The following is a 16,113-nucleotide window of genomic DNA, read 5'->3' as shown; positions in this document are numbered from 1 at the left end:
TATGACACTATTTCATCCGCCTGAAAAGAAATGACCAATCACAGTGTGCGTACACACCACTGATAGAAATTGTTTCCTTCTGAGAAATCACTGAAGCTGCCAAGAATACTGTACTTAACATGGCTCCAAAGTCATTATTTTTATTTCTGGTACCACAAATCATTTTTAATTGCAAATTTAACACTTTGCTTTGTTACCCTTTACCATTAACAACACTTTCTTTTGTTTTGGTGAAAAGATTGACTGTTGGAGGGAAATGGTTGGGTTTTTTTTTAGACCTGCCATTGTACTACAATAACATCTTTCCAACAGTTACTTTATTTTATGCATGCTTGTCTTGGATCTCATGAGTTTGTCCCCAGATTTTATTCCAGTTTATTCCTTCCTGCATTCTGGATTTAGTAGTAAATGTGTCCTGGGAAGGAATTGAGAACAAAATTTATTTCTTAACCACTCCTAGATGAGTTGCTAACTTGGTGAACTAAAATGGGTGAAACATTTTGTCTTTGAGTTCTATAAACATAAAATACCATTTGGACTAATGTGTCTCATTAATCACAATAAGTTCTCCTTCACTGCAGAGAGAGTACTGTTGTGTAAATCCCCTTTACGTAAATGGTTCATGCTGGTATGGAAGCAGGATTAATGACTGGTTAACAATTCCTCCCTTCGATCATAACTCAGCAAAAGGGGACACCGAGGTAGAATCTTTATGTATTGCAATGCATAGTCACGGATAAAATAAATAAACTTTGAGTTCTGAAATACACTGAATGCTTAAGGCTAGAATTTATCATTTGCAGTAGTATATGAATAGTTGATGCATTTATATAACATTCCTCTGTTCTCTTTTTAAATAGCAGCATTGACCTGCTTGTTGAAATTAGGTTACTACCTCCTTTAAAGTAAAGAGCACATGAATGTGTTAAGAATCTGCGAAGTGCTCATATACTAATGTCAGCAGCAATAATTTCCAGTATCAAATTATTTAAGTTTTTAATTGTGCAATTAGATGCGCAAAGAAAACCATATGAACCAGACAGAAGGTAAACATACAGGCACAGGAGTCAGTCATTTACTGAGGGACGTGAAGAGAACAGGTCATTCAGATTGGCATGCTGGCTGCCTGTCAAATGGGAAAGCAGCCAGGGATCTGATGCAAGATAACTAGGAAATCATGAAAGGGATAGAACATAGAACAGTACAGCACAGTACAGGCCCTTCAGCCCAAAATGTTGTGCTGAACCTTTAACCTACTCGAAGATCTAAGTAACTACCTACCCTTCATTCTACTATCATCCATGTACCTATCCAAGAGTCGCTTAAATGCCCCTAATGTATCTGCTTCTACTACCACCGCTGGCAGCGCATTCCAAGCACCCACCACTCTCTGTGTAAAGAACCTACCTCTGACATCTCCCCGAAATCTTCCTCCAATCACCCTAAAATTATGCCCCCCTGGTGATAGACCTTTCCACCCTGGGAAAAAGTCTCTGACTATCCACTCTATCTATGCCTCTCATCATCTTGTACCCCTCTATCAAGTCACATCTCATCCTTCTTCGCTCCAATGAGAAAAGCCCTAGCTCCCTCAATCTTTCTTCGTAGGACATGCCCTCCAGTCCAGGCAGCATCCTGGTAAATCTCCTCTGCACCCTCTTTAAAGCTTCCACATCCTTCCTATAATGAGGCAACCAGAACTGAACACAATATTCCAAGTGTGGTTGAACCAGGGCTTTATAGAGCTGCAGCATAACCTCGCGGCTCTTAAACTCAATCCCCCTGTTAATGAAAGCCAACACACCATACGCCTTCTTAACAACCCTATCAACTTGGGTGGCAACTTTGAGCGATCTATGAAGCCTTATTGAATTATTTGAAGATGTGACAAAACACATTGATGAAGGAAGAGCAGTGGATGTGGTGTATATGGATTTTAGCAAGGCGTTTGATAAGGTTCCCCATGGTAGGCTCATTCAGAAAGTAAGGAGGCATGGGATTCAGGGAAAGTTGGCTGTCTGGATACAAAATTAGCTGGCCCATAGAAGTCAGAGGGTGGTAGTAGATGGAAAGTATTCAGCATGGAGCTCGGTGACCAGTGGTGTTCCACAAGGATCTGTTCTGGGACCTCTGCTCTTTGTGATTTTTATAAATGACTTGGATGAGGAAGTGGAAGGCTGGGTTAGCAAGTTTGCCGATGACACGAAGGTTGCTGGAGTTGTGGATAGTGTGGAAGGCTGTTGTAGGTTGCAACGGGACATTGACAGGATGCAGAGCTGGGCTGAGAAGTGGCAGATGGAGTTCAACCTGGAAAAGTGTGAAGTGATTCATTTTGGAAGGTCGAATTTGAATGCAGAATACAGGCTTAAAGACAGGATTCTTGGTAGTGTGGAGGAACAGAGGGATCTTGGGGTCCATGTCCATAGATCGCTCAAAGTTGCCACCCAAGTTGATAGGATGAGGGGAAGTGCTGCCTAGTGGGAGTCGGAAATTGAGGGGGGTGAATCGGAGATTGAGGGGAAGTCAGAATTTGGGGGGAAGTTGGAGATCATAAGGGGTGAGTGAAGTCAGAGATCATGGGGGGAGTTGATCTGGGTGGGGTGGGGTGAGTTGCGGTTCAGTGCCTATGTTGTGTGCAAAGAAGTAAACTTATTGGGCCTGGAGGAAACGCTTCTCCTCCTGGCCACAAGCAATGTTCTAACTGGCTTAGCTTGTGGATCGGGCCCTTCTGGCCTCCTTTAGCGGCTGGGATCTTTGAATCCTAGGAAACCCGGTGTCCATGGGTTAAAAATAAAATTCCTGTACAAGTGAACTGGCATGGTCTCAATGGGTTGAGTGGCCTCCTCCTGTGCTGTATTGGCTCTATGATCTTTGCTGTTGAGTAAATCTATGAAAAGGAAACAAATTAAACTTGACATGGAGCATGATATGGCAGTTATTTTTGAAATGTCAGTGGGTCTGCAGTCTACCCAATCAGGACATTAATGTAGTTCCTTAACAAAACCTGATGTTTCTTTCTCATCAGTGTTTGATAAGTATTAATGGCAGCAGATGATAAGAATCAGAGAGAAAAAAAAACATTGTCTTAAATTTACATAGACAATTTGCTCACCTTATTTGTCAAAGATTATAAATCCTGCTAAAGGATGCAGTGATTGATGAAGAATATACGAGGCTAATAGAAAGGATTAGTGAAAAGTGTGAAATCTGTAGAAAGCATCAAAGAATGCCTCCACGTCCTATTGTAAGCCTTTTATTGGCACATGACTTTATTGAGGTAGTTGCCATGAATCTAAAGGTATGGGACAAGGACAGAAATATTTTCATTCTGCATTTTATAGACCTGGCAACCAGATTTAGTCTTTCTACAATAATACATAGCAAGGACAAAAGGGTGATTATAGATAAAATCATGGAGAAATGGATAGGGATCAGGCTTGGGACACCAGCTAAGTTTCTGACTGATAATAGAGGGGAATTTGCCAATGACAAGTTCAGAGACATGTGTGAAAACATGAACATTATAGTCATGAATGCTACAGTTGGAAGTCCTTTCAGTAACAGACTCTATGAAAGGAATCATATGGTCATTGATTAAATGCTGCATAAAATCTTAGCTGATCAACCATACTGCAAGTTGACAACCATCTGGCATGGATGGTTCATAGAAAAAAATTTCTTCAGATGGTTGGATATAGTCCTTTTCAACTGGTCTGTGGGAAAAATCCCCGATGTGCTGTGCAATAGTTCTCATGCTCTAGAAGGTGCTCCAATTAGTTCAATTTCTTTCAGCACATTTGAGCCTTTACATGCAGGGAGATGAGCTTTTATCATGCCTTGGAGAAAATTTGGAGAGCTCTAAGGCATCGTATAAGACCATCTGCGATAGAATTTAGGTCAGGAGATTTTGTGTATTGGGCAGCACAGTGGCGCAGTGGTTAGCACCGCAGCCTCACAGCTCCAGCGACCCGGGTTCAATTCTGGGTACCGCCTGTGCGGAGTTTGCAAGTTTTCCCTGTGTCTGCGTGGGTTTTCGCCGGGTACTCCGGTTTCCTCCCACAACCAAAGACTTGCAGGTTGATAGGTAAATTGGCCATTATAAATTGCCCCTAGTGTAGGTAGGTGGTAGGGGAATATAGGGACTGGTAGGGATATAGGATTAGTGTAGGATTAGTATAAATGGGTGGTTGATGGTCGGCACAGACTCGGTGGGCCGAAGGGCCTGTTTCAGTGCTGTATCTCTAAATAAAATAAAGAAAATAAAAGAGGGTCATAGGGAATGGAAAGGCCTTGGTAAGGTAATAGATCGTGATAGTAATTCAGTAGTTATCAAACATGGCAGACAAACTATGAAGGTTCATTCCTCATGATTAATCGGGATTAATTACAAAATTTTAGACTTTTAGCAGCTGATAGAAGTAAACAAAAGCACCTTGCACTTCAAATGCTCATGTGTTTTGTGATCAAGTTCCTGAGGAACAGAATATGGTAGATCACAGGCTGGATAGTGGTAATACGAGTGATCATGATGCACAGGACAGAGCTATTGAATCCAAAGGCCAATTGCTTAAAGTGGATTGTCAGGTGACATATATTCCAGCATGGTCTAATGAATGGAGGGATGTGACAATTGTGCGACATACAGGAAAATCTACTGGCAAGTTTAAATATTGGTTGAATGTTCAGGATGATGACCAAGAAGCAAGGTCCATGGACTGGCAGAATGGGGTGAAAGAGTGGAGAATAAGAAAGAGCAGTGCAAATTCTAATAGTGGGTCCGGAAGTGACTCTTGTATCAGAAATCCATCACGTATCGGAGAAAGAGCCTCCATTAGTGCGAGAGAGAGATCTCACAGCAGTAGTCCTGACTGACATCAAAATGCAAGTAAAGACCATAGCATGAATAGATTACACAATGAAATGAAGGCTACAGACAGTCTCGAAACACAACTAGAAGCAGAAGTCCTCATGACCATGAGATTTTGGTGGCTGCCAATAAAGTTGAGAATAAACTAATAACAGAGACAAAGCAAAAGGAATTGGATAATTAGAGAGAGTTTGGATTTTATTCTGAGGTACCAGATAAGCGGCAGCCAGCCTTATCACATAGATGGATTTGGACTGGAAAAAGTCCTTGCAGATAAGACTTACAAGGCTAAAGCGAGGCTAGTTGCTCGGAGTTTTGAAGAGCAACTGGGCGATACAGATGTTACAGCAGATGTTAGCACAGCTGGAAATGTAATCTTGAAAATCCTTTTAGCTCTTTTGGCCACATTTTCATGGGAGTATAGATCAATTGATGTAAAAGCTGCATTTCTGCAGGACAATACTTTTCAGAGAAGTGTTTCTGAAACTGCCCAAAGAAGCAGCAGATGCAGAAGGCAAACTATGGAAACTAAATAAATGCACTCATGACCAGAATGATGTTTCCAGCCTGTGGTATTTTTTGGTGATATCTATTCTGCTGAAAATAGATTGTGTTCAACCAAAAGCAGATCCTGCAATATTTAATTGGTATGATAAAGGAAAACCTTCAGGCATCGTCATGATGTACGTTGATGGTTTCTTGTGGAGTGATACTGCACAATTTGAGAAATTTGTTAATAAGATTAGAGTAGAATTTAAGATTGAGAGTCAGGCTTCTGGAGCTTTTAAATAGTTTGGTTTAGATATTAAGCAGCATACGTCTGGAATAACTTTAAATCAACAATCCTCTTTAGAGAGTGTTACTCCCATCCTGGTTAATCATGCAAGGTCATCACAGAAAGATGATGTTCTATCTGAAGAAGCGATTGAGCAATTGAGAAGCTGAATTGGTCATTTGAACTGGTTGTGCAGTCAGAGTAGACCAGATGCTAGCTTTGATGTGTTGGAATTAGTACTATGATGAAACACCCTAAAGTTGAGAATGTTTAAGAGCAAATAGAACATTGAGAAAATTAAATCTGAGGAAATGCACATTTAAGTTCCCATCCTTAGGTGATCCAAAGAACATGAAACTAGTCATTTTTAGTGAAGCTTCACATGCTAATCTTCCTGGAGTCTTGGAGTCATAGAGTCATAGAGTTATACAGCACGGAAATAGGCCCTTCGGCCCATCGTGTCTGTGGCGCCATCAAGCAGCTAACTATTCTAATCCCATTTTCCAGCACTTGGCCCATAGCCTTGGATGCTATGGTGTTTCAAGTGCTCATCTAAATACTTCTTAAATGTTGTGAGGGTTCCTGCCTCTACCACCTCTTCAGGCAGTGTATTCCAGATTCCAACCACCCTCTGGGTGAAAACAAATTTCCTCAAATCCCCTCTAAACCTCCTGCCCCTTACCTTAAATCTAAGTACCCTGGTTATTGATCCCTCCGCTAAAGGAAAAAGTTTCTTCCTATCTATCCTATCAATGCCCCTCATAATTTTGTATACCTCAATCAGGTCCTCCCTCAGCCGTCTCTGCTCTAAGGAAAACACCCCTAGTCTATCCAGTCTTTCTTCATAGCTGTAATGCTCCAGCCCAGACAACATCCTGGTGAATCTCCTCTGTACCCTCTCCAGTACAATCACACCCTTCCTATAGTGCGGCGACCAGAACTGTACACAGTACTGCAGCTGTGGCCTAACTAGCATTTTATACAGTTCCATCATAACCTCCCTGCTCTTATATTCTATGCCTCGGCTAATGAAGGCAAGTATCCCATATGCCTTCCTAACCACCTTATCTACCTATTCTGCTGCCTTCAGTGATCTATGGACAAGTATACCAAGGTCCTTCTGTACTTCCTAGGGTCCTACCATCCATTGTATATTCCCTTGCCTTGTTAGTCCTCCCAAAATGCATCAGCTCACACTTCTCAGGATTAAATTCCATTTGCCACAGCTCCGCCCATCTTACCAGCCCATTTATATCATCCTGTAATCTAAGGCTTTCCTCCTCACTATTTACGACACCACCAATGATGGGTATTCAAGTGCAGATGGTTTTGTAATATTTCTGATGGGTGAAAATGGGAAATATCCTTTAGCTTGGGAGGCTAAGAAAATAAAAAGGGTTGTGAAAAGTACTTTAGCTGTGAGAATGCTGGCTCTTGTGGGGGCAGTGGATATGGAATTCAATTTGTCAAATAATAAGTGAGATTCTATACAAGGGGCGAACCGACGATAGTATACTCATTGAATGTTATGTGGATAATTGTTCCTTGTGGGATAATATACACTCTATGAAATGTGTGAGTGAATGAAGGTTTCAGATTGACCTTGCTGTCTTGAAACAAATGGTGGAGAGAAAGGATTCCTCTAAAATTAAATGGGTGGATACAAGTCTTCAACTGATTGTTTTACAAAAAGAAATGCTTGTATGAAGATATTGTTAGGGGTCCGAGAGGAGAGGCATCTCGCAATGTAAGGAAAATTTTAAGGAAAATCCCAAGGCTTTTTATACGTTTATAAAGAGCAAGAGGGTAACTAGGGAAAGGGTTGGCCCACTCAAGGACAGAGAAGGGAATCTATGTGTGGAGCCAGAGGAAATGGGCGAGGTACTAAATGAGTACTTTGCATCAGTATTCACCAAAGAGAAGGACTTGGTGGATGATGAGCCTAGGGAAGGGAGTGTAGATAGGCTCAGTCATCTCATTATCAAAAAGGAGGAGGTGTTGGGTGTCTTGCAAAGCATTAAGGTAGATAAGTTCCCAGGGCCTGATGGGATCTACCCCAGAATACTGGGGGAGGCAAGGGAAGAAATTGCTGGGGCCTTGACAGAAATCTTTGCATCCTCATTGGCTACAGGTGAGGTCCCAGAGGTCTGGAGAATAGCCAATGTTCATCCTTTGTTTAAGAAGGGTAGCAAGGATAATCCAGGAAATTATAGGCCAGTGAGCCTTATGTCACTGGTCGGGAAATTATTAGAGAGGATTCTTCAGGACAGAATTTATTCCCATTTGGAAACAAACGAACTTATTAGTGAGAGGCAGCATGGTTTTGTGAAGGGGAGGTCGTGTCTTACTAATTTCATTGAGTTTTTTGAGGAAGTGACGAAGATGATTGATGAAGGAAGGGCAGTGGATGTTATCTATATGGACTTCAGTAAAGCCTTTGACAAGGTCCCTCATGGCAGACTGGTACAAAAGGTGAAGTCACACGGGATCAGAGGTGAGCTGGCAAGATGGGATACAGAACTGGCTCGGTCATAGAAGACAGAGGGTATCAGTGGAAGGGTGCTTTTCTGAATGGAGGGATGTGACTAGTGGTGTTCCGCAGGGATCAGTGCTGGGACCTTTGCTGTTTGTAGTATATATAAATGATTTGGAGGAAAATGTAGCTGGTCTGATTAATAAGTTTGCCGACGACACAAAGGTTGGTGAAGTTGCGGATAGTGATGAGGTTTGTCAGAGGATACAGCAGGATATAGATCGGTTGGAGACTTGGGCGGAGAAATGGCAGATGGAGTTTAATCCGGACAAATGTGAGGTAACGCATTTTGGAAGGTCTAATGCAGGTGGGAAGTATACAGTAAATGGCAGAACCCTTGGGAGTATTGACAGGCAGAGAGATCTGGGCGTACAGGTCCACAGGTTACTGAAAGTGGCAACGCAGGTGGATAAGGTAGTCAAGAAGGCATACGGCATGCTTGCCTTCATCAGTCGGGGCATAGAGTATAACAATTGGCAAGTCATGCTGCAGCTGTATAGAACTTTAGTTAGGCCACACTTAGAATATTGCGTGCAATTCTGGTCGCCACACTACCAGAAGGACGTGGAGTCTTTGGAGAGGGTACAGAAGAGGTTTACCAGGATGCTGCCTGGTCCGGAGGGCATTAGCTATGAGGAGAGGTTGGATAAACTCGGATTGTTTTCACTGGAACGATGGAGGTGGAGGGGCGACATGATAGAGGTTTACAAAGTTATGAGCGGCATGGACAGAGTGGATAGTCAGAAGCTTTTTCCCAGGGTGGAAGAGTCAGTTACTAGGGGACATAGGTTTAAGGTGAGAGGGGCAAAGTTTAGAGGGGATGTGCGAGGCAAGTTCTTTACATAGAGGGTGGTGAGTGCCTGGAACTTGCTGCCAGGGGTGGTGGTGGAAGCAGGTACCATAGAGATGTTTAAGAGGCATCTTGACAAATACATGAATAGGATGGGAATCGAGGGATACGGTCCCTGGAAGTGCAGAAGGTTTTAGTTTAGGCAGGCATCAAGATCGACGCAGGCTTGGAGGGCCAACTGGCCTGTTCCTGTGCTGTACCGTTCTTTGTTCTTTGTATTGCTTTGTATAGAATATGCATGATTTTTTTTAAAATTTGGTTAGTGCATATTAACTCTAAGTTTTATTTAAAGAGAGAGAAGGGAATTTGTTAATTGTACATAATTATGTCGAATTATATCCAGTTGGAGGGCATTAATTTTGGGTTTCACTTGAGCGCTTATAAAGAAACACTGGGCTAGATTTTATTATCCCACCGCCAAGAGTGGCAGCAGGTGCGCAAAATGGCAGCGGTCCCGCCAGTGAGGTCAGCGGCCGCGTCACCGCAATTACGCAGCAGGCGACCATTTACCATGTGAAGGCAGCCATCCCCCTCCAATCACATGGTAGGGACAGCATTGGTGATGCCGTTAACGGCGTCTCCCGATGTTGGGTTGCAGAGTTCCTTCCTCCCCCACCCACCCCACCCCCCAACCATATCCACTTGCAGAGTTCCCTCCTACCCTCACATTTGCAGATTCAGCTCAGCGGCAATGTCCGATGTGAAAAAAAATTCCACAAGATAACAACAGATAACTTACCGAACCTTCACAGTCACGGATGACGCTCGCCTCTGTGGCGCCAGCTTTTCAAAGTCGGGAAAGTGAAGGCACGTTAGTGTCACACATCATGCGTAAGATTGAGAACGCCTGGTAGGATCACGGTGAATTAGGTACAAATTCATGCAAAACAGTTTGTAATAGATTTAAATTACAATCCTGTCACATTGCAGCAGAGGTGCTGCCACAAAAGTTCATCGCTTCTGAGAAAATCGAAAACCAGCATTACGTCATTGGGTTCCATGGCAAGAGACTCCATGCCAATTCTGCACCCAACCCCCCACCCCACTCCCACCCCACCACTGCCAAAAAACCTGCTTTCTAACGGAGCATAAAATCCAGCCCCTTGAAACTGGTGTTGTTGAGCTCGGAGGTATATGCTTGAAATGTTTCCCTCTAAATAAATGTAAGATTGAGTAAAGATTGGCTCCATTATCATCCTTTACCAACTGGCTTTCTGGAATAGCACATGCAGCTCCTTAAAAGATTTTACTGATCGATCCACCTCCTGAGATCAGGTTGGCCACTCGCCCCCGACCCGTTTCCATTAATGCTGGAAATAGGCGCGTCGGGTTCAGATTTGAGGTTGTTGATATATATACCGCTCACCTGCCCCCAACCCACCATCCTTGGGGTTAAAATTCCCCCGATGATGTGATGTGAGTGCCTTATCAACTATTGTTCTGCTAACATCATGTTTTACAAGTTCAGTCACCTGCAGAGGCAAGTTTGTTCATTATTATGCAGGCACATATCCACTGGTCTCTTGAATATGGCTGCTCAATCTTGCTTCAAGTGTGTCCCTTAACAAGTATTTGTGAGAGGTGACCTTTTGCCTCGTATCTAAGCCAGATTCACACTTAGGACTCCCAAGATGAAGAACCGTATTAGTATTAGTTCATTGCAACATCTGTTCCTTTGACTTCAAAGTGCTTTGCTGATGTTTAATCAGGATAATTTAAAAGGGAACTTGATTTTAAATAGATTGGCAGAGACAGCTCTTTCCATAATGTGTTGTACATCAGTTTAACCTATTTTCAATTGTACCCTTGCAGTGTCTGTGGGTTATGAATATGAATCATGTCCTGATCTGATACTCTGGGAGAAGCGCACTGCTGTTCTGCAAGGCTATGAGTTAGATGCCTCTAACCTGGGTGGATGGACCTTCGACAAACACCATGCTCTCAACATACAAAGTAGTAAGTATATAGTACAACAGTCTAGCACCAGAAGAACAAAAACCCACTTCAGCCTTTTACTTGCTATAAACTGCATATGAAAGGAAAAGAGAAAAAACTGTAGATGCTATAAATCTGAAACGTTAAGTGAAAATGCCAGCAATACACAACAATCTATCAGCATCTAAAAAGAGAAAAGATAAATAAATGCAGAATAGGGTCACATTCAAAGGGTCTAGACCAAAATATTAACTTGTCATTTCTCATTATAGATGGTGGTGGGCCTGCTGTGTATTTCCAGCAATCTCAATTTTTATTTTTCATAACTATATTTATATGTATATAGAAGGCTGGATTTTCTGACCTGCTTTTCCCCAATTCTGGGAAGTTGCACAGCCATTGTGAGGAGAAACATGACAGTTAATTTATTCCACCAAGTCCCTTGAGCCTTTCACCACTTCCAGGATTTACCACCAGAAGTGACACCGAATGTTGGGGCAGGCATATTCCAATGATGTGTCAAGGTCAGAAACATGCACTCCTGGCATCCAGCTTTGCTAAGTTGGTGAAGGGTCTTTAAAAATGAATGGTTCATCTTCCCTAATGGAATTGATTCTGGAGCAAGAGGAAAAAATTGAAAAAAATATAATTCACTGCAGCCATGGGAGTTGCAGATCATGGTGCACTCTGCTAGAACAGGTGCTGCAACCATTTCCCTTTGCCCCCCATCCAAGGCAGAAGACCTAGCAAAAATAGTAATGCTGTTGGACACTCACCAAAATAGAACTTAAAGGAAAATCCAGGCCATGGGCTTCAAATCATTTCATTCAACTAAGTTGGTTTGCACTGCTATATAAAAATAATACTGGAAAACAAGAGGACTTAAATTCCATAGCACACCAAAATGGGTGCAATTTTGGCAAAATTTAAAACACAACTCATTAAAGTAACTTTTTCTAAATCCTATCTATAGAAAATGATCAAAAGATCCTGAATTTTATGTCAGAAAATGTAGACATTTGGAACCTTCGTTCCAAACCTTTTTATAGGGTAACCTTGTTCCTAATAGAGGTGAACGGTTCAGTTCTGCCAATATTGCACTTCTTCAGCTCCAAGCACATCAAATAAGAAGTTGAATGAAGCTCCAACTGTTGTAACATATGATCTTCAAGCTTGATTTATCTGATGCCCATATACCTATATAACTGAAGATATCTATCTATAAGTTAGCCTCAACTTTACATCTTGACTAAAAGCAGAATGGAAAAGCCAGAAATGGACAAGCCAGTCACATATGAAAGAAACAAGATAGAGAAAGGTTGGAATGAAGTGTATCTGTGATATTAACTTTATCCTTTCAAATGCTGACTGGTATTATGCCAAGGTGATTTGTTGAATGATTTTGTTTAATCCACTGTCTGGAGATCTGAATTTGTATGAGGAGGGAGACGAAATGTCTGCTAATACCCCAGCAAGAATCAAGACCCAGGATGTTTAAGGAAACTGTTCCCTTTCTTTCAGCAAGAAGAAGAAATACTGCTAACTGCTATGTTTGAATGACTGAGTGACTATCATGTAACAAGCCCCTCCCCATCTGTAGTTTTAAGCTGATGTCTTCTCTGCAGCAGAGGATAAGCAACTGGACTCTGACATGAGCAGACCCTAAGTGGGGGTCTGTCTGTCTCTCTCTCTCTCTCTCCATTCCAGCGTGAAAGATTTCAAATCCTGCCTGTTGACTGACCACTTTTGCATACTCCAACTACAATCAGAAACCTCGTTGGAGGAAATCATCCGCATCGCTATCTCCAAGAGACTTACCGAGCCAGTCATCTACCTGTTCAAACTAAAAGCCTCAGGACCACTGAAGTCAGCTAAAAGCTAGCCGAATCACCGAACTGCAGAGACTGTATACCTTTTTTATGGACTCTAACTCAACCAATCTACCTTGCCCCACTCTGTAACCTATTTGTATGTGTGTAAACCTCTTGCATGTGTGTGAGTGAAAGTTAGTGTGTTGTTTATTATTTTTATTATTTCTGTTTAGGTACAATAAAGTTAACTTTTTTCTTAACTCAAGCAAACCTGTCCATTTGGTTCTTGTTATGATCATAGCAAGTAAGTAATCAAACACCTACTGAATTGGCCAGTACATCCACTTTAAGAAAACAATGTGACTGGATTGGGATAGGGATAGGGAAAAAAGGGAAGCCCTTTGACCTCTTCTTATTTGACCATAACACTGGCCTTTTGCCCATATCTAGAATTTTCTATTTTATTTCAGTTTTTCTACAATTTGTATATTTTTATATTAATAACTCTAATATTTGTCATCAGGAATTTTTCATTTGAACATTAATATCAGTTAAAGTCATTCAAGTGGAATCAATTGGTGAAAATCATGCATACACATTAAACAGAGCACAGTGTTGCAATAACAGATGAGCTGTTGTTAAAAAGATTTGACATACAATAAATGCACATTCTATTCCAGCTGCATTCTTTGTCCCATATTTTATAAAATATTAATATTAACTATCATCTATTTTATTGCAGGTATTTTACACAAGGGAAATGGGGAAAATAATTTTATATCCCAGCAGCCGCCTGTCATTGGAAGCATTATGGGAAATGGCCGAAGACGTAGCATTTCCTGTCCAAGCTGCAATGGCCTTGCAGCTGGTAACAAGCTCCTTGCACCTGTTGCCTTGACGTGCGGCTCAGATGGAAGCATATATGTTGGTGATTTTAATTATGTTCGTAGGATCTTCCCCTCAGGCAATGTCATAAATATATTGGAGTTAAGGTATGGTAACTTTAGGCACTGATCTAATTTATGTAAGCTCTGTCGTGTTATTCAGCCACCAAAATGTGGCTAAAATTAATGGAACAACATCCAAATAAGGATGGCTTGTGGGTGAACTAACATACTGCATTGTAGAATGATGGAAACATATTTGTATTAGTTTCTCAGGTTAGACTGTGTGAGCTGGACAAATAAAGGAGGAGGAAAGGAAAAATTAGAGAACTCTTGGCTCATAAAAAATGTGGAGAAGGGCTTAGGAACATGCCCTCTGCCACCTACTTTTTTCAGGAACAAAGTGCAATATAGGGTAACCCTGAAAAGAATACGATACAGTAAAAAATGAAACTGGTTTCTTCAAGATACTGCATTAAAACTCAATACCCATGTTCCAATTTTGTAATGCTTTATTCACATCTATGGGGCAGTCAAGTCTCCTTAACCTTGACCAATTTCTGCTTTGTAATATATGAACATACAAATTAGGAGCAGGAGTAGGTCATATGGTCCTCGAGCCTGCTCCGCCATTCAATAAGATCATGGCTGATCAGGTTGTAACCTCGTCTCCACATTCCCACCTACCCCCATAACCTTCCACCCCAACGCTTATCAAAAATCTATCTACCTCTTAAAAATATTTAAAGACTTTACTTCCACTGCCTTTAGAGGAAGAGAATTCCAAAGACTGTCAACCCTTTGAGAGAAAAAATTTCTCCTCATCTCTGTCTTAAGTGGGTGATCCCTTATTTTTAAATAGTGACCTCTAGTTCTAGATTCTCCCACAAGGGGAAACATCCTTTCCACATGTACCCTGTCAAGATCAGGATCTTATATGTTTCAATCAGGTCGCCTCTTATCTTCTAAACTCCAGCGGATACAAGCCTAGCCTGTCCAACCTTTCCTCAGAAGACAACCTGCCGATCCCAGATATTAATCTAGTAAACCTCCCTGAACTGCTTCCAATGCATTTACATCCTTTCTTAAATAAGGAGACCAGTACTGTACACAGTACTCCAAATGCGGTCTCATCAATGCCCTGTACAGCTGAAGCATAACCTCCCTACTTTTGTATTTAATTTCCCTCGCAATAAACAGTAACATTCTATTAGCTTTCCTAATTACTTGCTGTACCTGTATACTAACCTTTTGTGATTCATGCACTAGGACACCCAGATCCCTCTGCATCTCAGAGCTCTGCCATCTCACACCATTTAGATAATATGCTTCCTTTTTATTCTTCCTGCCAAAATGGACAATTTCACATTTTCCCACATTATACTCCATTTGCCAGTCTTTGCCCACTCTCTTAACCGATCTATATCCCTTTGTAGCCTCCTTATGTCCTCTTCACGACTTACTTTCCTACCTATCTTTGTGTCATCAGCAAATTTAGCAGTCCTTTCATCCAAGTCATTTATATAAATTGTAAAAAGTTGAGGCCCCGGCACTGATCCCAGTGGCACACCACTTGTTACATTTTGCCAACCATTTATGCCTACTGTCTGTTTCCTGTTAGCTAGCCAATCTAATATCCTTGCCAATATGTTACCCCCTACACCATGAGCTTTTATTTCATGCAATAACCTTTGATGTGGCACCTTATCAAATGCCTTCTGGAAATCTAAGTGCAATACATCCACTGGTTCCGCCTGAGCCAAAGTACATGTTACATCTTCAAAGAAATCCAATAAGTTGGTTAAACACGATTTCCTTTTCACGAAAACATGTTGACTCTGCCTGATTACCTTGAATTTTTCTAAGTGCCCTGCTATAACATCTTTAGTAATAGCTTCTAACATTTTTCCAAAGACAGATGTTAAGCAAACTGGCCTGTAGTTTCCTGCTTTCTGTCTCCCTCCCTTTTTGAATAAAGGGGTTACATTTGCTATTTTCCAATCTAATGAAACCTTCCCCGAATCTAGGGAATTTTGGAAAAATAAAACCAATGCATCAGCTATCTCTCCAGCCACTTTTTTTAGAACCCTAGGATGAATCAGGACCCGGGGACTTGTCAGCCCACAGCTCCTATAGTTTGCTCAGTACCACTTCACTTGTGATTGTAATTTTCTTGAGTTCCTCCCTTCCTTCCATTTCCTGATTTACAGCTATTTTTGGAATGTTACTTGTTTCCTCTCTTGTGAAGACTGATGCAAAATACCTCCTTATCTTCCCTTAGTAATTCCCCAGACTCACTTTCTGTCGGACTAATGCTCACTTTGTTAACTCTTTTCTTTTTAAAATATCTATAGAAACTCTTACTGTCTGTTTTTATATTTCTAGCTAGCTTTCTCTCATACTCTAATTTTTCCCTCCTTATCAATCCTTTAGTCATTCTTTGCTTTTTTTTATACTC

The 16,113-nt window shown here is 41.4% G+C and overlaps 1 protein-coding gene across 1 annotated transcript in view; it reads left to right on the top strand.

The window, feature by feature from the left end:
• The window catches only part of tenm4 (teneurin transmembrane protein 4), a 537,020-nt gene that overhangs the window by 403,912 nt on the left and 116,995 nt on the right, over positions 1-16,113 (top strand). Inside the window, exons 18-19 of the mRNA XM_068033916.1 lie at positions 10,838-10,981; positions 13,514-13,763. Of these exons, the coding sequence (XP_067890017.1) occupies positions 10,838-10,981; positions 13,514-13,763 (394 nt within the window). The remainder of the gene's footprint in view (positions 1-10,837; positions 10,982-13,513; positions 13,764-16,113) is intronic.

The sequence above is a fragment of the Heterodontus francisci genome, chromosome 6 (assembly GCF_036365525.1).
Source record: "Heterodontus francisci isolate sHetFra1 chromosome 6, sHetFra1.hap1, whole genome shotgun sequence".
Lineage (NCBI taxonomy): Eukaryota > Metazoa > Chordata > Chondrichthyes > Heterodontiformes > Heterodontidae > Heterodontus > Heterodontus francisci.
This window is presented reverse-complemented; position numbering and strand designations above follow the sequence as displayed.